Below are 19,834 nucleotides of genomic sequence, written 5' to 3' on the forward strand. Positions count from 1 at the left end.
CGCGGACGACGACGGCCGAGGCTGGTGGTCGAGGCTGGCACGTCGAATTCGGCGAGCTGTGGATGCTTTGGATGCTTCGACGCGCGATGGTCGCACGTCCTGTCCTCTGGTACCAGGTCACGGCTACGGCCTGCAACACTCTTTCTCTCGTTATTCTCGTAACCGTCCTCTATAAACGGCGCGCGGGCGGCGCGAATCCCGCCTTCCAGATCCTGCGCCCCTTCGAGGCGATCCTCCCGGCCTACTTCAAGGAACGGCGCGCGGCGTCGGAGCGCCACGTGTCGCGGCTCCTCTCGAGCGCGATCTGCGCGGCCTACGTCGCCGCGTGTATGCCCCAGGCGCTCGGCCCCTTCGCGGACGCGGGCCCCGACGCCGCGTGCCGCGCCGTCGGCGCGTTCTCGCAGGCCGCGAGCCTCGTCGTCGTCGTTCTCCACGGCTTCGTCGCGCCGCGGCTCGCTTACGCCGTCGTCGTCGGCGGCCGCCGCGACGCGGCCCGAGCGCTCGGCCGGTCCGTGCCCGCGGTCGTCGCAGCGTCCGCGGCGGCCGCGGCCGCGATCGGCGCCGCGGACCCGCGGGCCTACGGCCTGGCGACGTGCTGGTGCTGGTACCGGAGCGAGCGCGGGGGCGCGCGGCCGCGGATCTACGGCTTCTTCAGCTTCTACCTCTTCGCGGGGGCGGGCGCGCTCTACTCCTGCTGGGTGCTCGCGCGCGTGCTCCGCGCGCTGCGACGGCCGTCGATGCCGTCGGCGGGGCGCCCGACGCTCGCGCGCGCCGCGACGATCGTCGTCGAGGCCGAGGCTACGCGGGGCGACGTCGCGCGGCGGCTCGTGGGCAACATGCTCGTCTTCGTCGTGGTCTGGGCCGTGGCCTTCCTCGCGCGGCTCGTCATCGAGCTCGATCCAAACGCGAGGGCCCGCAAGTTCGCGCTCGTCGTGACGCTCGAGGTCGCGGTCAGCCTCCAGGGCTTTTGCTACGGCGTCCTATGCCTGAGCTCCGACGACGCGCTCCGGCGCCTCGAGGACGCGACGATCGGCGCCGCGCGAGCGGCCGCGGCGCGCCGGTCCGAACGGCGCCGGCTGCGAAAGATGAGTAGCCTCGGCCCCGCGGCGCGCCATCCCTGGTCGGAGCTCGCCGCGACGCCGCGGACGCGGCGGCGGACCCTTTCGCGGCTCCCGTCGCTGTCGATGTCGCGGCGGCGCCTCCCGAGCGGCGACGTCGAGGCGCCGGCGGCGGCGCTCGACCGCGACGTCCACGTGGCGACGCTCAACTGCGCGGAGCGCGGGACCCTCGCCGAGCTCGTCGGCGGCGGCGACGTCGGCGCCGCGCTCTGTGTGGAAATCAAACAGTGAGCTGGGTTATCCCAACCAAACTTCAGAACTCTCTATCTCGGCCAAATCGACGTCGATTCGGCTGATTTTTGGACGGATCGATTGCTCTCGTCGAGCTTTCGAAGCACGGCAGAAGATCTCGCGTCGAAACGGTCGCATACGCTCACATTGAAGTCGGGTTGAAGATTTGATTTCGACACAGGCCGCGCTCGAGGACCTCGCGCCGCCCGGGGCCGACGTCTACGCCGTTGGGGTCCAGGAGTGCAACTGCTGGCCCGAGCTCGTCGCGGCGGTCGGCGGCGCGCTCGGCGCGGGCTTTTCGGAGCTCGGCCGGGCCCAGCTCGGCTCGGCGCACCTCAAGGGCGTCATCGGCGTCGTCGTCTTCGCGCGCGCAGACGACGTCGCCGCGGGCTTCGTCGCCGCCGAGGCCCGGGCCGCGGTCCCGCTCGGCGCGGACCTCGGCGGCGGCCGGCGGGCGTCGAACAAGGGCGCCGCGTGCGTCCGCGCGCGCGTCGGCGCCGCGTCCTGCGCCTTCGTGGGCTGCCACCTGCCCGCGGACGCGCGCGGCAAGTCGCGCCGCCGCGAGCGCGCGGCGGTCGCCGCCGCGGCGCTCGTCGGCGCGGGCGCCGCGCCCGGCCGCGGGCCGCCGGATCCGCCGACGCACGTCTTTATGTTCGGCGACCTCAACTACCGCGCGGTAGGTCCAGCGTCCCGAGGCCGTGGCGACCTTCGAGAGACCTTGACCGGGAAAACGATGAAAGAGAGTTACCGACGCGTTTGATAGGTGCCGCCGGACCTGTCCCACCCGACGGGCACGCTCGCGCGCGTCGACGCGGCGATGAAGGACGCGCGGCGCTGGCCCGCGGCGCTCCGCGACGACGAGCTGGCGGCGGACGTGGCCGCGGGGGTCGTCCTCGCGGGCTTCGCCGAGCTCGGCGGCGGCCCGCGCTTCCCGCCGACTTTCAAGCGCGACGGCACGGGCTACGCGTTCCTCAAGGACGCGGAAACGAGCCTCGACGCGGCGCTCGGCCTCGCGCGGGACGACGCCGCCGCGGGCGCGGCGCCGGCGGCGGCCGCCGCCGCGCGCGAGATCCGCTACCCGTCCTGGACGGACCGAGTGCTCTTCGCGTCGGTCGGCGCGGCCGCCGCCGCGCGGCTCTCGCCGATGCGCTACGGCGCCGGGAGCCGCGTAACCGGCAGCGACCACCGGCCCGTGGCGCTGGCCTGCCGCCTCGCGGCCGAGCCCGCGGCGGCCCGGGCCTTCGCGGCCGCCGCCGCGTGTTCGCCGTCGTCGGAGCTCCGCGCGGCGGGCTTCGGCGCGCGCGTCGTCGCCGTCGCGGGCTGCGGCGTCGACTGGCGAGACGGCGGCGGCGGCGACGACGACGCGCCGGCCGTCGCGGCGGCGACGCTCACGTTCCCCCTCCCGTCGGAGGACCCGTTCCGCGCCGCGCGGCGCATCGACGCCGTCGCGGGGCTCCTCGACGGCGGCGGCGGCCCGCGGGCCCGCGCGCTCGCCGTCGAGCGCGAGGCCGCCCGCGCCCCGTGGGGCGCGCCGCTCGCCGCGCGCGCGGACCTCGTCCACGGGGCCCTCGCGCGCCACGCGCTCCTCGCGCTCGAGGGGAGCGACGGCGCGCCGCTCGGCTCCGCGGTCCTCGCGCTCCCCGACGCCGGCGCGGCGACGGTCGCCGCGCCGCTGACCCTCGGCGGCCGGGCCGTCGGCGCGCTCACGGCCGTCGTGACCGTCTCCGCGCGGGTCGTCGGCGTATAAGGCCCGTATATTCGCGATCGGGAACCTACGAGCCTACCCCGCCTTGGCCTTGTCGTCGCAGGTCGCGGCCATCAGCGACGCGTAGAGCCAGGCGAGGCCGAAGAGCGGCCCGGCCGCGAGCGCCGCGAGCGCGGGGTAGAGGTCGGGGTAGCGCGCCGGCGGCGGCGCGAGCGCGGGCAGCGCGTGGACGAGCGCGAAGGCCGCGAGGCCCGCGACGCGCGCGCGCGGCCGCCGGCTCCGCGGGAGCGTCGCCGCGTAGAGCGCGCAGAGCGCGCCGTAGGCCACCGCGAGGCCCTCGAAGTGCAGCAGCGGCAGCATGGAGAACGCCGCGAGGAGCGCGAAGCCCGCGGCGTACTCGGGCGCGTCCCCGTGGAGCGCCGCGAGCGGCGCGGCGGCGACGATGATCCCCTTCTCGTGGACGTGGTAGGAGAAGAGGAAGAAGGCGAGCGCGCCCGCGTGGAGGCTCCAGAGCAGGCCCCGGAGCGACGGCGCCGCGCGGCCCGCCGCCACTCTATAGCAGCGCCAGCCCGCGGGGCCGAAGGCCGCGACGAAGGTCAGCGCCGCGGCGGCCGCGACGAGCGCCCCCGGCGCGGCGCGGTCGCGGACCCGGAGGACGACCTGCGCCGCGTACCAGAAATTCGCGACCTTGTCCTCGAAGACGCCGCGCTCCACGGGGAAGCAGCGCCGCAGCGCGTCGCCCGCGGCGCCCGCGGCGGCGAGGGGCAGCCAGCAGAGGCCGAAGCAACCAACGACGACGCCGCCGAGCGCGAGCACGCGCGGCGCCGCCGCGCGCGGGCCCCGGGCCTCGCCGGCCGCGGCGAACGCGCCGCCGCCGGCCAGGGCGCGCCCCAGGAGCTCGCAGAAGACCGCCGGCGCGAAGTAGAGCGCGGTCTGCTTGGCGTTCAGCGCCAGGCAGAAGAGCGCCGCGGCGGCGAGGGGCCGCCGCGCGTCGACCATGACCGCGGACCACAGCGCGAGCCCCAGGGGCACGCAGTTGTACTGGAAGTGGCCGTGGTCGACGAGGACGAGCGCCGGCGAGAGCAGCGCGGCGAGGATCGCCGCGGCGCGGTCGCGGCCCGCGCCGTAGAGGCGGCCCGATAGCGCGACGACCGCGGAGCAGAAGACCAAACCGTCGAGCGCGAGGACCGACCCGCGCATCCACGCGCGGTGGCCGGCCGCCTCGTAGCCGCGCGACGTTTCGAGGGCGACGGACGCGGGGTCGATGATGTGTGATAGCTTGCCAAGCGCATACTCGAGGTAGGCCATGGCCGGCGGGTAGTCGAGGCCCCAGTAGTCGACGTCGTAGGCGTACCAGTCCGCGAGCGGTTTGTGGATCGTCACCTCCATCCAGTGGCGGTGCGCCTCGTAGTCGCCGAAGCGCGGCGGCGTCGCCTCGCCGCTGTAGGGGTGGAGCGAGCAGCCGTGGCGCGCGACGAGGCCCGCGGCGACCGCGCACCAGGAAAGCCATTTGCCCGACGGCGCCGGCGCCGGCGCCGGCGGCGCCGCGGCCGCGGCGCGCGCGTAGTGGTCCGCGGAGTCGAAGCGCCGCAGGCGCTCCGGCGACCCGAGCGCGCGCGCCGCGAGCAGCTTCTTCGCCCGCGCGCCCTGCACGCCCTGCGGCGCGCGGGCAGTGACGGCGTCCGTCGAGTCGTAGCGCTTGATCCCAGGCTTCTCGCGCAGCGCGCGCTGGGCGAGCTCCGACGCGGCGCTCATCGCGCACTCGTCGGTGCTCCGCGGCGGTGGTCGGCGCGGATGGAGGCGCGCGCGCGCGGCCGCGACGGTCTTGCCACAGGCGGCGCCGGCGAGCTTGCTCTCGAAGCAGCGGCTAGCGGAGAGCCCTCGTCCACCAGCGCCAGCGCCGCCGCCCGCACCGTCGCCGTCCGCGCGCCCGCCCGCACCGTCGCCGTCCGCGCGCGCGTCAAAGCGCTGCATTCGCAGCCGTACGCGCGCAGCGTTCCAGCATGCGCTGGCTCCTCGCCTTCGTCGCACTCATCGCCGCATCGGTCGCGGCCTTCAGCCCGCCCGCGCGCGCCGTGGGTCCCGCGGCGCGCGCGTCGCGGCCCGCGTCGCCGCCGTCGCCGCGGCGCGCGACGCGGCGCGCCTACGACGGCACGGGCAAGCGGCCGACGGAGGTCAAGGACCTCCCGGAGAACACGCCGACGCTCATCCTCGGCCCGCCCATCGCGTTCGTCGCGATCATCGCCATCGCGTCCCAGTTCATCCACCTCAAGTAGGCGGCCGCCGCCGACGCGCCGCCGAGGCGCGCGCGCCGCCGCCGTCGCCGAGCGCGCGGCGGCGGCCGCGGCCGCGCGGCGTCGAGCCTCGACCGCCCGCGCGGCCGTCGCCCGCGCGCGGCGTCGTCCGGGCGCGAGGCGCCGAAGGTCGACGCGCGCCGCGGCGGTGCTAAGGGACACCCTCATCGAAGCTAAGGCCTCCGGGACAGGGTGGTTATCGGGAGAGGCGACTCAGGCCGCCTCCGAGGCCGCGGGCAGCTTCTCCTGCTTCTTTTTGTAGTCCGCGATGGCCGCGTTGATCGCGTCCTCCGCGAGCATGGAGCAGTGGAGCTTGACGGGGGGCAGGTTGAGGTGGGCGGCGATCTCCTTGTTCGTGATGACCGCGTCGCTGTCGATGTTGCGGCCCTTGACCCACTCGCTCGCGACGGAGCTCGACGCGATCGCCTAAGACCGGGGGCCGTTCGAGCGCGTCGGCGCGCGCGCGGCGCCGCGGGGGCGCCCCGCCGCAGACCCCCCCGCCCCCCGAGAGGACGCGGCGCGCGCGCCGAGCCGCAGCCGAACGTCTTGAATTTGGCGTCGACGATGTTGCCGTCGTCGTCGATCTTGATCTGCAGCTTCATGACGTCGCCGCAGGCCGGGGCGCCGACGAGGCCCGTGCCGACGCTCGGGTCGTTCTTGTCCATGGACCCGACGTTGAGGGGCTTCTCGAAGTGGTCGATGACCTCCTGGTGGTAGGCCCGCGCCGCCCCGCGGGACCCGGGCCGCCGGGCGGCGATCGCGGCGACGCGGCGCAGGGACAGCATGGCGCGACGAAGCGTGCGGGGGCGAGAGAGGCGTCCGGACGGGGGCGCGGCGAGAACCTGGGCGAAGAACCTGGACGGAGAGCACCAGCTCGTCGAGGGCCTCGAGCTCCTGCTGCACCTTGACGTCAACACCGGCGCCTTACCTCGCCCGCGCGTCCCGGAGCTGGTCGGGCCAGAGCGCGGCGCCGAGGCGCAGCTTCGTCTCGTTGAAGATGAAGAAGCAGCAGCAGATGAGCGCGCCGCGCGCGCCGAAGCCGCGGAAGAACGCGGCCGCGCCGCCGTCGCGGTAGATCGCCGCGGTCGTGCCGCGGAAGCCGGCGCCGCCGAGGTCGCCCTGGGCCACCGTCTTGATCGTGTCGAAGGGGTGCGTGACCGCCGCGCAGAGGACGCCGCTGGCCGTGGACGCGACGGCCGCGCCCGCCGTCGGCGGCAGGTCCAGCCCGTCGCACGCGCGCTGCACGCGCGGCGCCGCGCCGAGGTAGCAGCAGGCGAAGAAGCCCTCGCGGAAGCTCGACGCCGTGAAGCCCCGGAAGAGGCCCCGCGGCCCGCGCGCGGCGAGGACGCGCGCGACGGCGCCGGCCGCGGTGCCGCCGTTCTTTTGCTGCTGGATCATGATGAGCTCCATGACGCAGCAGGGCACGCCGCTCGCGTAGCCCGCGAGCCACGCCGTGCCCAGCTCCTCCGCCGCGGTCAGCGGCCGCGCCTCGCCGCCGAGGACCCGCTTCTGCAAAAACCCGCAGCACGCGAACTGGGTGCCGATGAGCGTGCCGTCCGCGGCCATGGACGCGGGCGTGCCGCGGTAGACGACGCGCGGCACCAGGGAGAGGGGCGTCCGCTGCTGGAAGCAGTTCTTCGCGTAGGTCAACGGCTGCGTCGCCGCGGCCTCGATGCCGCCCGCCGCCACGCCGAGCATGGCGTTCTGGCCGTCGCCGAGCTTTTGCAGCACGGCGTAGCGGTCGGCCATCGTTGGCGACGGCGCGACGCGCTCCGTGCGGCAGCGCTTCGCAGGACGCGCGCCGCGCCGCAGCGCTCGCAGGACGCCGCGCACCGACGGCGTCGCCGCTGATGCTGCGATCTGATGCTGCGACACTTTCTCGCAGTTCAAGATGCCGTGCAACATCACCGAACTTGGGCGCATCGCGGCCACTTTCGCGGCCACACCGGCCGGAAGGAGGCTCGCAAGATATTTTCCGGAGACGGCACCGCCGGGGCTCTCACGGGCGCGCCGCCGCGCGCGCCGGCGGCCGGGCGTCCGCGTCCCCCCAGTCGCGCGGGAGACCGTTCCGCGCGACAAAAAAACTATGTGTTACTCCTCCTTGGGCTCCGCGACGACGAGCCCGCCGCCCTCGATGTCGACGACGGCGCTCTCGATGTCGTCGACGGCGCTCGCGACGCAGGCCGCGACCGCGAGCCGGCGCCGTCGGCAGCGCCGCGCGAGGCAGAGGCCCGTGGCGGCGACGAAGAGCGCGGCGCCGCCCGCGGCCGCGGCGCCGGGCCCCGCCGCGGGGGGCGACCGGTCGAGGGGCACGGGCCGCCGCCGCCGGGGCCGCGCGCGCGGCGGCGCCGCGGAGCCGTCGTCCGCGGCCGGCATCGCCGCAACGACGGCCGCGAGGTCGTCCGGCGCGTCGAAGACGGCGCCCGCGGCGGCGACCGTCGCGACGCCCCGGCTCGGGTCGTCGTCCCGCAGGTGCGGCGGGATCGTCCCGGAGAGCGCCGCGCCGGACGCGACCGCGGCCGCACGCGCCTCGGCCGCCGCGTCGTCGGCGGCCGCGCGCGTGTCCTCGCGCCGGTGCCAGCCGACGTGCTGCGACCACTCGGCGCGCTCGCCCCTGGTGCGGTTCGAGTCCTGCGCGCACGTGGGGGAGGCTTGCACCGCGCGCGCGGGCGGCGCGGGCGCGCACCTCGCGGAGCACCTCGGCGAGCAAGGCGGCGCCGTCGTCCGCCGGCGCGGCGTCCATGCGTCCACCTCGCCGCGCTGCGACTAGTAGCAGTCTCTGCTGCGGCAGCTCTGGCAGAGGCTGCCGCAGCTCGGCGCCGCGGCAGGCGCTCGAGCTCAGTCGGGCAAGAATGGTTCAAGTTGACCTCACAGCGCGGGGCAGCCCTCATCATTCCGCCGACGCGACGCGCGCGCCCACCCCGGGCGTCGCGACCGTGGGCGGACAAGGCGCTGCTGGAGAAGCCCGGGTCCTTCGCCGAGGAGCCCGAGTCGTTCCGGGCCAAGGGCCTCGAGCCACATCGGAGCCATGCGCGCGCTCCGGATCGTCGCGCTCCTCGCGGGCCTCGCCGTCGCGTCGGCGGCCAACAGCGACATCTGCGAGGACGACGCCGAGTACGACGGCAGCGCCGAGTTCACGCCCGGCGGCGCCACGTGCGGCGGCTCCGACACGTCGGGCTGCGTCTCGAGGAGCGACGGCCTCTACTGGTCCTGCGACTACATGCTCACGACGTTGACGGGCTACATGAACGTGCACCTCACCGACGGGTCGACGCGGCTCTTCGTCGGCGACGCGTGTTCGACGGGCCACACGACGACGATCGACGGCGCGACGACGACGACGGAACTCGCGTACTCGCGGGACATCGCCGACTACTGCTGCGGCGACGCGGGGGGGGCGTGCGACGACGACGTCGCGAGCGGCGCGAGGGCCGCGGCCGCCGCGTCGGGCCTCGCCGCGGGCCTCGTCGCGGCCGTCTTCGTCTCGTGAGGAGGCGCAGCGGGGGCGCGGGACGTGACCCCCCGCTCGGGCGGACGCGCGCGGGAGACGCTAATAGAACATGTGCCATGGGGTGCGGAACTGGTCTCGCTGGCCCAGACCTTCCACAGCGCCTCCCGCCGGCAGGCTTGGCCGACGTAGATGACGCCTGTGCAGGGCTCGGTTTGCTTCAAGAAGGCTTCAAGGCAGCGGTATCTTATGAACAAACTTGTGAGATTCACGAGTTGTTTCTGGCCGGTTGGCTATGATGCGCCAGCGCAGCTACCTCGCGCTGGCCCTCGCGGCCTCCGCGGCCTCCGCCTTCGTGGCGCCGCGCGCCGCCGCGACCCGCTCTAGCCTGCGGTCGTCGCCGGACGTCGAGCCCGAGCCCGACGTGTCGTCGTTCTACGCCGCCCTGCGGTCCCGGTCCGAGGAGCTCGAGGACGCGTCGGCGACCATCCGGAGCCGCTGGACGTCCGGCGCCTGCGTGTCCCGCGTCGCCGTCGCCGCGGGCGACTGGGTGCGGCGCATGGCCTACGACGACGGCGTCGCGGCCTTCGGCACGGCGTCGGGCGGCGTCGGCGTCGCGCGCGTGTCGCGCGCCGTCGCGGACGCGCCGGCGACGGTGCCCGCGCACCCGCGGGCCGTCGAGGGTCAGGACCTGCGGCCGCTCCACGGCGACCACGACGGCGGCGGCGTGACGGCGCTCGCGCTCCGGGGGGACGTGTGCGCGTCCGGCGGCCGCGACGGCGCGGTCCGGGCCTTCGCCGTCGCGCGCGGCGCCGAGCCGCGCCTCGACGGGGCGCCGGCGACGCTCGAGCTCGCTAAAGACATCGTCGTCTCCGGCGTCGCCATCGGCGAGAGCGGCCGCGCGATCTACGCCGCGGGCCTCGACGGCAGCGTCAAGGCCTGGAATCGCGGCGACGACGGCGCGTGGTCCGAGGCCTGGAGCAAGAGCGCGCCGTCGCCCCTGCTCTGCGTCGCCCTCGACGAGCGGCGCGGCGCGCTCCTCGTGGGCAGCGCCTCCGGCGCCGCGCACGCCTACTCGCTCGCCGACGGGTCGCGGCTCGAGACGTGGCAGGCGCATCGCTGTGTGGAATTCAAATCTTCAACCCGACTTCAATGTGAGCTTATTCGAATGTTTTGACACGAGCACATCCGCTGTGTTTCGAGAACTCAATGAGAGCAATCGATTCGTCCAAAAATCAGCCGAATCGACTTCGATTTGATCGAGCTAGAGAATTCTCAAGTTTGGACCCAAACCAGCGGTTGAATTCCACGCAGGCGCACCGCCGGAGCGGCTGCCGGTCGCTCGTCGTGCTCGGCGCGACGGTCTACGCGGGCGCCAACGACGGCGCCATCTCCGCGGCGCCCCTCGAGGACGACGTCTTCAAGCTCCGGCCGCCGCCGCGCGACGGCTCGAGCCCGAAGCTGCTGCCGCCGCACGGCGACGCCGTCGTCGCGCTCGCGGCGACGCCCCGGGGCCTGCTCTGCTCCGCGGCGCGCGACGGGTCGCTGCGGGTCTGGTCCGTCGACGGCGCCCAGCCCAAGGCCCTCTACGGCTTCGGCGGCTACAAGGTCTGGATCGGCTCCCTCGCCGCGGACGACGCGACGCTGATCTCCGACGGCAGCGACAACGCGATCATCTGCCACAAGTTCGACGAGGCGCGGCCCGCGCCCGAGGCCTAGGGCGGTCCGCGCGGTTAAAAACAGGGCACCCCCAGGTCTAGCGGATGCGGAGCGTCTCCTTGCCCGCGGCGTCGCGCTGGACGCGGATCTTCGACGCGACGCGCTGCACGAATCCCAAACCCGCGTCGAGGTCCACCAACGCGAGGGACGGGAGCTTCATCGTCGCCTCGAAGGTCGCCCCGTCGTCGCCCTCGCAGGCGATGGCGATGTTGCGGTCGACCTTGGTGATCGTGATGAGGAGCGGCTTGCGCAGCGGGACCTGCTTCTTGTTGTGGAGGTCGAGCGGCTTGAGGTCGACGTCGAGCGGCGCCTGGGCAGCACAAGAGTGATTCAACGTTCGCTTCAACTTGAGTGTTCCGCGCGCGCGCGTTCCGGAAAAAAACATTCACGCTTCGAGACCGTCCCGAGAGATGATCGTCCGTCCAAAAATCAGCCGAAACGAGTGGAAAACGGCCGAGATATGAGCCTTTGAAGTTGGGAATTTCGCTCTCTTGTCCTGCCCCGAGCGGCGCGTCGCGTTCGTCGACGACGGCGACGTCGCGCCCGTCCTTGTGCATGGGCTCGCCCTTCTTCCAGGGGTCGTGGCCGTCGGCGCCGTCGTTGAGCGCCTTCTTGATGCCGCTCATCTGCGACACGAGCGACGCCTTGGCGCCGTCCGCGCTCTCGGGCCGTTTGCCGTCCGCGGACGGCGGCGCCTGCGCGAAGGGCACGAAGCCCAGCACGAGCCGCTCGTCGTCGTCCGGGTCCAACTCCAGCGTCGCGCAGTTCACGAGATCCCCGCAGAGGCGCTCGACCTGCGCGCGGTCCAGCGGCTGCACGTCGCCGTTGACGTCGAACTGCTTGTCGTGGAGCTCCGACAGGTGCTTCATCTGCCGCTCCTGCGCGAGCATCATGAAGATCTCCTGCGAGTCGAGCAAAAAGTCCTCCCAGAGAATCAGCCCGTCCTCGTCGCAGGGCGCGTGCGTCAGCACCGCGGAGATCTCGCCCCGGCTCAAATCCAACACCGTGATGGACCGGATGACCGCGTTGAAGTCGTCCGGCGTGATCGTGCCCGTGTCGCCGGCGTCGAAGCGGCGGAAGGCCGCCGTGAGCAGCTCCTCGAGGTCGTCGGCGCGGGCGCCCTTGAGCAGCGAGATGGACTGGGTCTTCACGGAGTTCGCGAGCGAGGACCGCCGCTTGAGCTTCGCGACGTCGAAGAAGTCCGCGATCATCGTCGACGCCTCGGCGGCGAAGCGCAATAAATCGATCATCTTCTCCGCGTCGTGGTCGCCGGCGGCGTCGTCGCCCGCGGGCTTGGCGCGCTTCGGCGACTCGCCGGAGCCGCCGGACGCGGACGACCGCGCGGGCGACCCCGGGCTCGCGGGCCGCGGCGGCGGCAGGCGCTCCGCGACGGCCTCGGGCGAGATCGTGCACTGGTCCTGGAGCGACATGACGGCCAGCAACTGCTGGCGGTTGAGGTGGAGGTGCTTGGCCGCGTAGAGCGCGCGGTAGACGTCGCGCGCGGGTAAAGCGCCGGGGTACGAGTCCTCGTCGAACTCGCCCGCGTCGCGGCGCCAGACCTTCTCCTGCTCGCCCAGGATCTGGCGCACGTGGAGCTCGAGCGACGACGCCGGCAGCTGCTCCAGGATCGCGCGTTTGGAGGTGGCGAGGTGGCACTCGAAGACGACGTCCTTGAAGCGCGTCGTCGGCGTGAGGTCGTCCAAATCGCTCGGCCGCATGCGCGCGGCGATGACATTAATCATCTTCGTGCCCAGGTTCGCCCGCGGCACGGCGAGGCAGCGGAGGAAGGCGCCGCGGCCGAGCCTCGGGTAGCTCGACATCGACTTGCGCTCGCCGCCGATCTCGACGACGGAGCCGACGCCCGCGCCGCCGGCGATGGACGCCTCGAGCTTGGCGGCCTCCCTGAAGGCGTGCTCGACGACGTGGATCGACTCCTCGAGCCCCTGGCGCTTGAGGTGCTGGTCCTCGAACGCGAGGTTCTTCGCCTTCGCCTCCCGCTCCTCCCAGTCGATGTTCGCCTGCTGCTTCGTCTGGTACGTCTGGAGGAAGCGGAGCATGACGGGCACGAACTCGGCGTAGGAAATCACGCCGTCCTCGTTCTCGTCGGCCTCGGCCATGAGCCGCGCCATCTGGTACTGCGTGAGCCCCAAATCCATGGCCTCGAGCATGCGGTGGAACTCCGTCGTGCCCAGGAACCCCTCCTGGTTCACGTCCGCGCGCCGGAACATCTCCATCAAGTTGATCTGCTCGCCCGCGAGCTCCGCCGTGAGCTGGGGGCTGAGCAGCCCGTCGAACGCGTGCGCGTCGACGCGGCCCGGCGCGTCGTCGTCGTCGTCGCTCGCGCCGTCTAAAGCCTCGTGCTTCGCCGCGTGGTCGATGTCCGCGTGGAGCTTGGACAGGTGGCGCTCCTTCATGAGGTGGACGAGGTGCTTGAACGTGAAGGCCATGAACTCCTTGCGGTCCACGAGGCCGGAGTTGTCCGCGTCCGCGACCACTAAAAGCGCGTCGATCTGGCCCCGGTCGATGCCCAGGTCCAAAGATTCGAGGCACATGGCGAACTCCTGGGGGTCGAGCTGGCCGCTCTCGTCCAAATCGTAGGCGTCGAAGAGCTGGTTGAGCTCCTTCGCGAGCTCGCCCTCGGACTTGCCGCCCATGACCTGTGTGGAAATCAAATCTTCAACTCGACTTCAATGTGCGCGTAATCGAACAATTTGGACCAGACTCTTTCGCTGTGCTTCGAGAAGCCGGCGAGAGCAATCGATCTGTCCAAAAGTCAGCCGAATCGACTTCGATTTGATTGAGATAGAGAGTTTGAAGTTTGGTGGGGGCCCCCCAAACCAGTGGTTGATTTCCACACTGCCCATGACCTTCTCCTGGGACAGGAGGCCCTTGGACAGGATGTCGATCTTCGTCTCCATCACGGAAGGGTCGAGCATGCGCTCGATGGTCTTGGACGCGACGGGCACGAACTTCCAGTAGTCGACCATGCTGTCCGTCATCCGCGCGTCCGACATCACCGACGTGATCTGGAGCTTCGACAGGCCGAGCTTGGGCGACCCCAGGACCGTGAGCAGCTGCTTCGCCGTGATCGTGCCGACGTAGGCGGGCTCCTCGCCGTCCTCGAGGTTCACGTGGCCGCTGTTCGCGGCGTCCAAATCCATCTTGATCTGCTCCTGCTCGCGGCAGAGGTCGAGGAGCAGCTTCGCCGTGTCCGTCGCCTTGGCCTCGACGATCGCGTTGCGGATGCTGTTGTACTTGACCTTGTAGAGCACGTCCTTGAACTTGGCGTAGACGATCTTCGAGAAGGCGTCGACGGGCATCGTCGCCATGATCATGTTCTGCTCGCTCCGCGTCAGGTTCAGCGCCGACTCCTTGAGCCGCCGGCGGAACTCGGGCCGCGTGAGGCAGCCCGTGGACCGGCTGTCGGCCAGGAGGAACAGGGCCTCGGCGGCCTCGACGGACTGCTCGATCTCCGGGCCGTACAGCTTCTCGAGCGCCTCGTCGTCGACGGCCTTGTCCTCCGCGTCCAACGTCCTTTTGGCGTAGCGCCGCGCCTTGAACGACTGGATGAGGTCGATGGCCACGGGCATGAACTCGTTGTAGTTGATCTCCTGGTCGTCGTTCTCGTCGGCCTCCGACATGAGCAGCTGGAGCTCGCTGTGGTTGAGCCCGAGGTCCGCGTCCTCCATCAGCTGGTAGAACTCGTCGTAGGACAGGCTCCCGTTGCCGTTGTCGTCGCTCTCCTGGAACATCTTGAGCAGCAGCTCCTGGAGGTCGAAGGCGTCGTCCCAGTCCGTCTTGGCGATGTACTCCGAGCCGCCGTACTCCAACGTCGCCTCGGAGATGGTGATGGCGCGTTCGGCGATGACGTCGCGCGCCTCGTCGAGGCACGAGATCGTGAGCTGCGTGAGGATGTTGAAGGGCTCGCAGGCCTTGGCCTCGACGTCGCACTGGACGACGCCGATGCCCTTGACGACGAAGCTCTTGTAGGCCGCGCACATGACCTGGGGCGCCGTCGACGCCGCGGCCTCGCCCTCCTCGGCGGGCGACGCGCCCGCGGCGGGCGCGGGCGCGGGCCCCGGCGCGGCGTCGGCCTCGTCGGGCGCGCTCGACTCCTCCTTCTTCGCCGCCTCCTTCTTCTTCTTGCGCTTCTTCGGCGGCGGCTTGGCCTCCTCGCCGGCCACGGGCACGGGCACCGCGGGCTCGAGCGGCGGCAGCGTCGCGCCGCGCGCGCCCGCCGCGGGCTCCGGCGGCGGCGCCGCGGCGTCGGCCGACGCGCCCATGTCCAAACTCTCCATGGAGTTGGCCAGGCGCGACGCCCGCCCCCGCGGGGCCTTCATGAGGTGGCCCGCGGTGTGGTCCGTGTGCCGGAGCCAGATCACCTTCTCCTCGCGGCGCCGGCTCCGCGCGAAGGACTTGGCGCTGTAGTTGGGCTTGAGCATCTGGAGCCGCTTCAGGATCTGCACGTTCTCCCGCGAGATCTGGTCCGCGGCGCGGGCGCGGTGCGCCCGCTTGAGGCGATTCAGCGGCGGGCCGGACGGCCGCGCGCGCTCCTGGCGCTCGAGGCGCCGCCGCACGGCCTCGTCGTGGATCGTGTTGAGCTTGGCTAGAAGCTGCTGGTTCTCCTTCATCGTGCGCCGCCCCTCGAACTGGGCCTTGTAGTTCTTGGAGATCTTGCTGTCCAAAAACTCGTACTGCCGCGGCGGCACGCCGAAGGACGTCGTCGACGCGCTCCGCTCCATCTTGCCCCGGTGGAGGCTGTAGGCGCGCTCCACGGTCTTCTGGTTGCAGAGGTGGTTCCCCCGCGGCGGCTCCTGGTTGTGCTGCGGCGTGCTGCTCGGCGTCGCGCCGCTCATCATCGAGCCGCCGGCCATGATGCCCCCGGTCGTCGCCGGCCGTCGGCTCGGCGTGAAGTAGACGAAGCCACCGATGCTGAAAGCGCGGGGGGTCCACTCGTCGCCGCCGGGCACCGCCCGGGCGACCGGCGCCGGCGAGCGGGCTCGCAGCAGGGGCTGCCCACGACGGCGCGCTCACAACAGCGCCTCGCGTTGATTGTCTCGGGGTTCACCTTGCCTCTCCGCCTATTCACTCGACGGCACCTTGAAGCGTCTACCGAGCGCCGCCGGGGGTCGCCGCGACCGCCCGAACTCCCGGTCGCGTCACGCCCCCAACCCCGAGCCCCCCCTTTGAAACACCCGAAACTAGCGCGCGGCGAGCTCCGTCGCGCGGCTCCGGCCGCCGAGCGTGCGCGCCATGAGCTTGTGGAAGAGGATCGCCGCGCCCGGCGCCGCGCCGTCGAGGTGCGCGACGGCGTCGTAGGGGAGCCGCAGGAGGCGCGCGGCCGCGGCGGCCGCGAGCGTGAGGCGCCGCTCGGGCGCGGCGTGCGCCGCGGCGTCGGGCGCGTAGTAGGCGTTGACGCCGACGACGTTGCCCCGGCCGAGCTTGCGGACGCAGCGGTCGCCGCGGAGCAGCCGGAGCCGGCCGCCCGCCACGAGGTAGAACGCGTCGTCGACGGCGTCGCCGCGGCGGTAGACGAGCTCGCCCGCCGCGTAGTCGCGCACGCCGGCAAAGGGCGCGAGCGCGGCCACGAGCGCGTCGGCGCTCGCGGGCGCGCCGAAGTCGCCGTTCGCGCCGACCCAGTCGCGGAGGAGCGCCGCGCACCGCGACGTCGCCGCGGGGCTCGACCGCGGGCTGCCCGCCGGCGCGTCGTCGCCGACCGACGACAGGCTCGCGGACCGCGACCGCGCGCCGTCGGGCGTCGGCGACGAGGAGCTCGCGGCCCGCGGCCGGGCCCCCGGCGACCGCGGCGCCGCGGCGGCGATGAGCGCGTCCTCGCAGAGTTCGAGCGCGTCGTCGGCCGAGTCGTGGAACGTCGCCGCGTCCAGGGCCTTGGCGAGCGCCGGCAGCCGCGGCGCGACGGCGACGCGGAACCCGCGCGCGTCGCCGAGCGCCTCGAGCTGCCGGAACGCGGAGACGGCCGTGAAGTCGAGCGACCCGTAGCACTGCCGCAGATCCAGGACGAGGTGGCCGACGCGGTCGCCGCCGCGCAGCCGCTCGTGGACGACGGCCAGGAGCTCCGCCGCGGACCCGAAGAACAGGTACCCCCGGAGCGTGAGGAAGAAGATCTCGTTCCCCCGCGCGTCGAGGCACGCGGCCTCGCGCGGCTTCCGCTCGATCGTCGACCGCACGTCGGCGCCGGACGCCGCCGCCGCGACGACGGACGTCTGCGACAGCCGCAGCGCCGTGCCCGCGAGGCAGAGCACGACGCCGACGGCGACGGCCTCGAGGAGCGACGTCGCCGCGGCCGTGACGACGACCGCGAGCACCGTGCACAGGTCCTCGCCGCCGACGAGGTCGCGGCGCCGCAGGGGCGCCAACAGATAGGTCTCGACGTAGTCCCAGCCCAAATCCAGCAGCAGCGCGCCGTAGACGAAGCGCGGCACGTACTTGAGCACGCCGAACCCTAAAAGCCACGCGGCGAGGCAGCACGCGGGGAGCAGCGACCCGACGCCGCGCTTCGACGCGCCCAGGTGCTGCGCGAGCTTGAGCGCCGAGAAGGAGTAGGCCGTGCCCTGCGCGCCCAGGAGGCTCGCGGCGACGTTCGCCGCGCCGATCATGGCCATCTCGCCGTCGACGTCGACGTCCTCGTCCGGAAACAGCGACGGGAACGCGCCCGTCTTGATGCCGATCTTGATGGCGCCGATGAGCACCGCGGCGCCGACGACGCCGCGGCACTTGAAGACGACGTCCCAGCGCGCCGCGCGGAGGAACGCGCCGTAGCCCGCGGCCGCGCGGCGCAGCAGCGCCGCCGCCGCGCACGCGGGGTCGCCGCCGCCGGCGAGCGCGCAGTCCGCGAGCGTGCGGATGAAGGGCACGGCCTTGACCTCCTCGACGGCCGGCGCGTCGTCGTCGTCGCGCGGCGCGTGCTTCGGGCCGCCGAGCGACTCGATGTCGAAGAGTGGCGACCAACCCCGGGCCTTGTCGAGCATGGAGTTGTCCCAGTCGAAGCGCGCGCCGACGAAGGCCGCCTCCTCCTTCGACGCGCCGCGGTACCAGAGGCCGGCTTCTAAAAGCAGCGTGCCGACGAGGACGACGAGCACGGGCGGCGCCCACGTCGGCGCGCGCGGGAAGAGCCGCCGGCCCGCGCGCGCGCCCGCGGCGAGCCCCGTCGCCAGCGCGAGCCACGCCGCGCCCAGCGGGAACGACACGCGGAAGCCCCCGAAGGCCGCGACGTGCGCGCCGCTCTTGAGCAGCGAGACGCCGATGGACGCGAGCATGCCCGACGTCACCTGTGTGCAAATCAACCGGTGAGCTGGGACGTCGGGGCCAAACTTTGAAATTCTCTAGCTCGGTCAAATCGAAGTCGATTCGGCTGATTTTTAGACGGATCGATTGCTCTCGTCGAGTTCTCGAAGCACTGCAGAAGAACTTGCGTCAAAACGGTCGCGTACGCTCCAATTGAAGTCGGGTTGAAGATTTGATTTGCACACGGGACGTCACGGGGTACGGCAGGAAGTTCAGCGCCTTCGTCAGCCGCAGGCGCCCGAGCGCGAGCAGCACGACCCCGCAGAGCGCGAAGATGAGGCTCGACGCCGCGACGAACGTCGCGACGAACGCGCGGCGCTCGCCCGCGGTCACGCGGAGGTACGACGACCGGCCGTCGGCGCCGAAGGACCACGGCCGGCCGTACGTGCCGTTGAAGCCGACGATCTCGTTCCAGCACAGCTCCGCGAGCTGCGCCAGGAGCGGCGCGAAGCTCACGTCGACGGACGCGACGCACCAGGGCACGCGGCTCCGCTGCGCGAAGTAGAGCCCCGTCGCGGCCGTGCCGAGCAAGGCGCCGTCGACGCCCACGTAGACGAGCCGCGGGTCGAGCTTGCCGAAGACGGACTGGGCCGTGGAGACGTAGATGACGCAGGTGACGAGGAAGGCGACGCAGGACGCGAGGCCGTCGACGCGCGGCTGCGCGGAGCACGCCCACGCGGCACCGGCCCGGAGGCCCGCGAACGGGCGCCGCGCGCGCGGCGCCCCGCGCGGCGGCGCCGCCGCCTCGGGCGACGCCTCGACGTCGTAGGCGAGCCGCCGGCCCTCGCGCGCCTCGCCGTCCGCGCGCGCGCCCGTCCGCAGGAACTCGAGGCGCAGGTACGCGGTCAGCGCGCGGCGGTGGCCGCGCGGCCGCAGCTCCGGCGTCGGCGCGTCGCCGAAGGACGCGTCGTCGGCCGCCGGCGTGCGCGGCGACGGCAGCAGCCCGACCGCCGCGCGCCGGTCGATCTCCTCGCCCGTGCCCACGGCGCGCAGCTGGTCCATGGTCAACGCGTCGCCGCCGTCGCGCCGCCGCTCGAAGGCGCAGCGCAGCTCCTCTTGCAGGCGGCGCATGATGCGAGTGGTGCGGCAGCGATGCAGCAACGATGCAGTAGCAGCGAGAACTTGCACCGGCAGCCGCTCTCAGGTCATGTCAAATCTTGTTTGGGATCAACCATCGTGTGCATCCGGCACGGAAATCGCCGCAGCGCGGCAAGCCGTTGAGTTTTTGAAGTAATTTTTGCCGCACTCTTGGCACACACGCTGCCCGGATGGCCTCCGGGCGACGCCGAAACGAGCGCGCAGACCCAACGACCCACCGGCGAAAGAAAGTAGACAGGGCGGGGGCGCGCGGTTGGGTCTTTTCCGCGGTCGCGCGCGAGCGGGGCGTCTAGGACGAGTACTGCTTCTTCTTCGTGAGGTTGACGGTCTCTCGCTTGAGGACGTGGAGGAGCGTCTGCGACGACTCGAGGATTTTCATGTACGCGGCCTCCGTCTCCTGGATCGTCTTGTCGTACTCGTTCCGCGCCATGACGCGCCGCGCGAGCGCCTCGTTGATTTTCGACAACCGGTCCGTCAGGATGCTGCGCGGGGGTCGCGCGTCGAGCGGCGCGTCGAGCGGCGCGCCGGCGGCGGGCGCGCGGCCCCCGGGGGGCTCGCGGGGGTCCCGCGCGCGCGCGGCGGCGGGCGGCGAATCGGAAGCGTCGGGGCCGCTCACCTGAGATCCTTCTGGATCTTCGCCTTCTCCTCCTCCTCCTTCAGGATCGCCGTGTTCACCTGCGGCGCGGCGGCGCGTCGGACCGCGGCGCGCGGGGCGGCGGCGGCGCGGCGGCCGCCGACGGGCGGCGCCAAAACGACGGACGCGCGCGGCGCGTCGGACGCCGGCGGCGCACGGCTTCGCGCTTCTCGCGCAGATCCTCGATGCACTTGACGAGCTCGTTGTTGTAGTTCTGGAGCGTCGCGCCCTGGGACGCCATGGCCACCAACCGACGAGGGCGCGAGGGCTTGTTACAAGTAG

At 72.6% G+C, this 19,834-nt stretch overlaps 6 protein-coding genes across 6 annotated transcripts; 1 reads left to right on the plus strand and 5 right to left on the minus strand.

Annotated features, from left to right (window-relative positions):
• Positions 1-836: 836 nt before the first annotated feature.
• AURANDRAFT_67211 (hypothetical protein) lies at positions 837-2,071 on the plus strand (the record flags this gene model as incomplete). The annotated part of the gene is made up of 3 exons (XM_009042586.1): positions 837-1,253; positions 1,531-1,827; positions 2,030-2,071. The coding sequence occupies 3 exons, from the start codon at positions 837-839 to the stop codon at positions 2,069-2,071; spliced, it is 756 nt and encodes a 251-aa protein (XP_009040834.1).
• A 1,058-nt stretch (positions 2,072-3,129) lies between these two features.
• On the minus strand, positions 3,130-4,809 carry AURANDRAFT_32576 (hypothetical protein; the record flags this gene model as incomplete). The annotated part of the gene is made up of 1 exon (XM_009042596.1): positions 3,130-4,809. The coding sequence occupies one exon, from the start codon at positions 4,807-4,809 to the stop codon at positions 3,130-3,132; it is 1,680 nt and encodes a 559-aa protein (XP_009040844.1).
• A 724-nt stretch (positions 4,810-5,533) lies between these two features.
• On the minus strand, positions 5,534-6,203 carry ISC2 (hypothetical protein; the record flags this gene model as incomplete). The annotated part of the gene is made up of 2 exons (XM_009042595.1): positions 5,534-5,774; positions 5,876-6,203. The coding sequence occupies 2 exons, from the start codon at positions 6,131-6,133 to the stop codon at positions 5,562-5,564; spliced, it is 471 nt and encodes a 156-aa protein (XP_009040843.1).
• Positions 6,204-12,563: 6,360 nt separating this feature from the next.
• Positions 12,564-13,139, minus strand: AURANDRAFT_7796 (hypothetical protein; the record flags this gene model as incomplete). The annotated part of the gene is made up of 2 exons (XM_009042594.1): positions 12,564-12,792; positions 12,952-13,139. Coding segments are annotated over 2 exons (417 nt in total), but the record flags the coding sequence as incomplete, so codon positions are not given.
• A 957-nt stretch (positions 13,140-14,096) lies between these two features.
• AURANDRAFT_9494 (hypothetical protein) lies at positions 14,097-14,291 on the minus strand (the record flags this gene model as incomplete). Its single annotated transcript, XM_009042593.1, has 1 exon — positions 14,097-14,291. A coding segment is annotated over one exon (195 nt), but the record flags the coding sequence as incomplete, so codon positions are not given.
• A 4,843-nt stretch (positions 14,292-19,134) lies between these two features.
• Positions 19,135-19,834, minus strand: AURANDRAFT_55205 (hypothetical protein; the record flags this gene model as incomplete). The annotated part of the gene is made up of 3 exons (XM_009042592.1): positions 19,135-19,400; positions 19,535-19,593; positions 19,710-19,834. 3 exons carry the CDS (start codon positions 19,791-19,793, stop codon positions 19,208-19,210), a joined length of 336 nt encoding a protein of 111 aa, XP_009040840.1.

Source organism: Aureococcus anophagefferens, assembly GCF_000186865.1.
Source record: "Aureococcus anophagefferens unplaced genomic scaffold AURANscaffold_34, whole genome shotgun sequence".
In the NCBI taxonomy this organism is placed as follows: Eukaryota; class Pelagophyceae; order Pelagomonadales; family Pelagomonadaceae; genus Aureococcus; species Aureococcus anophagefferens.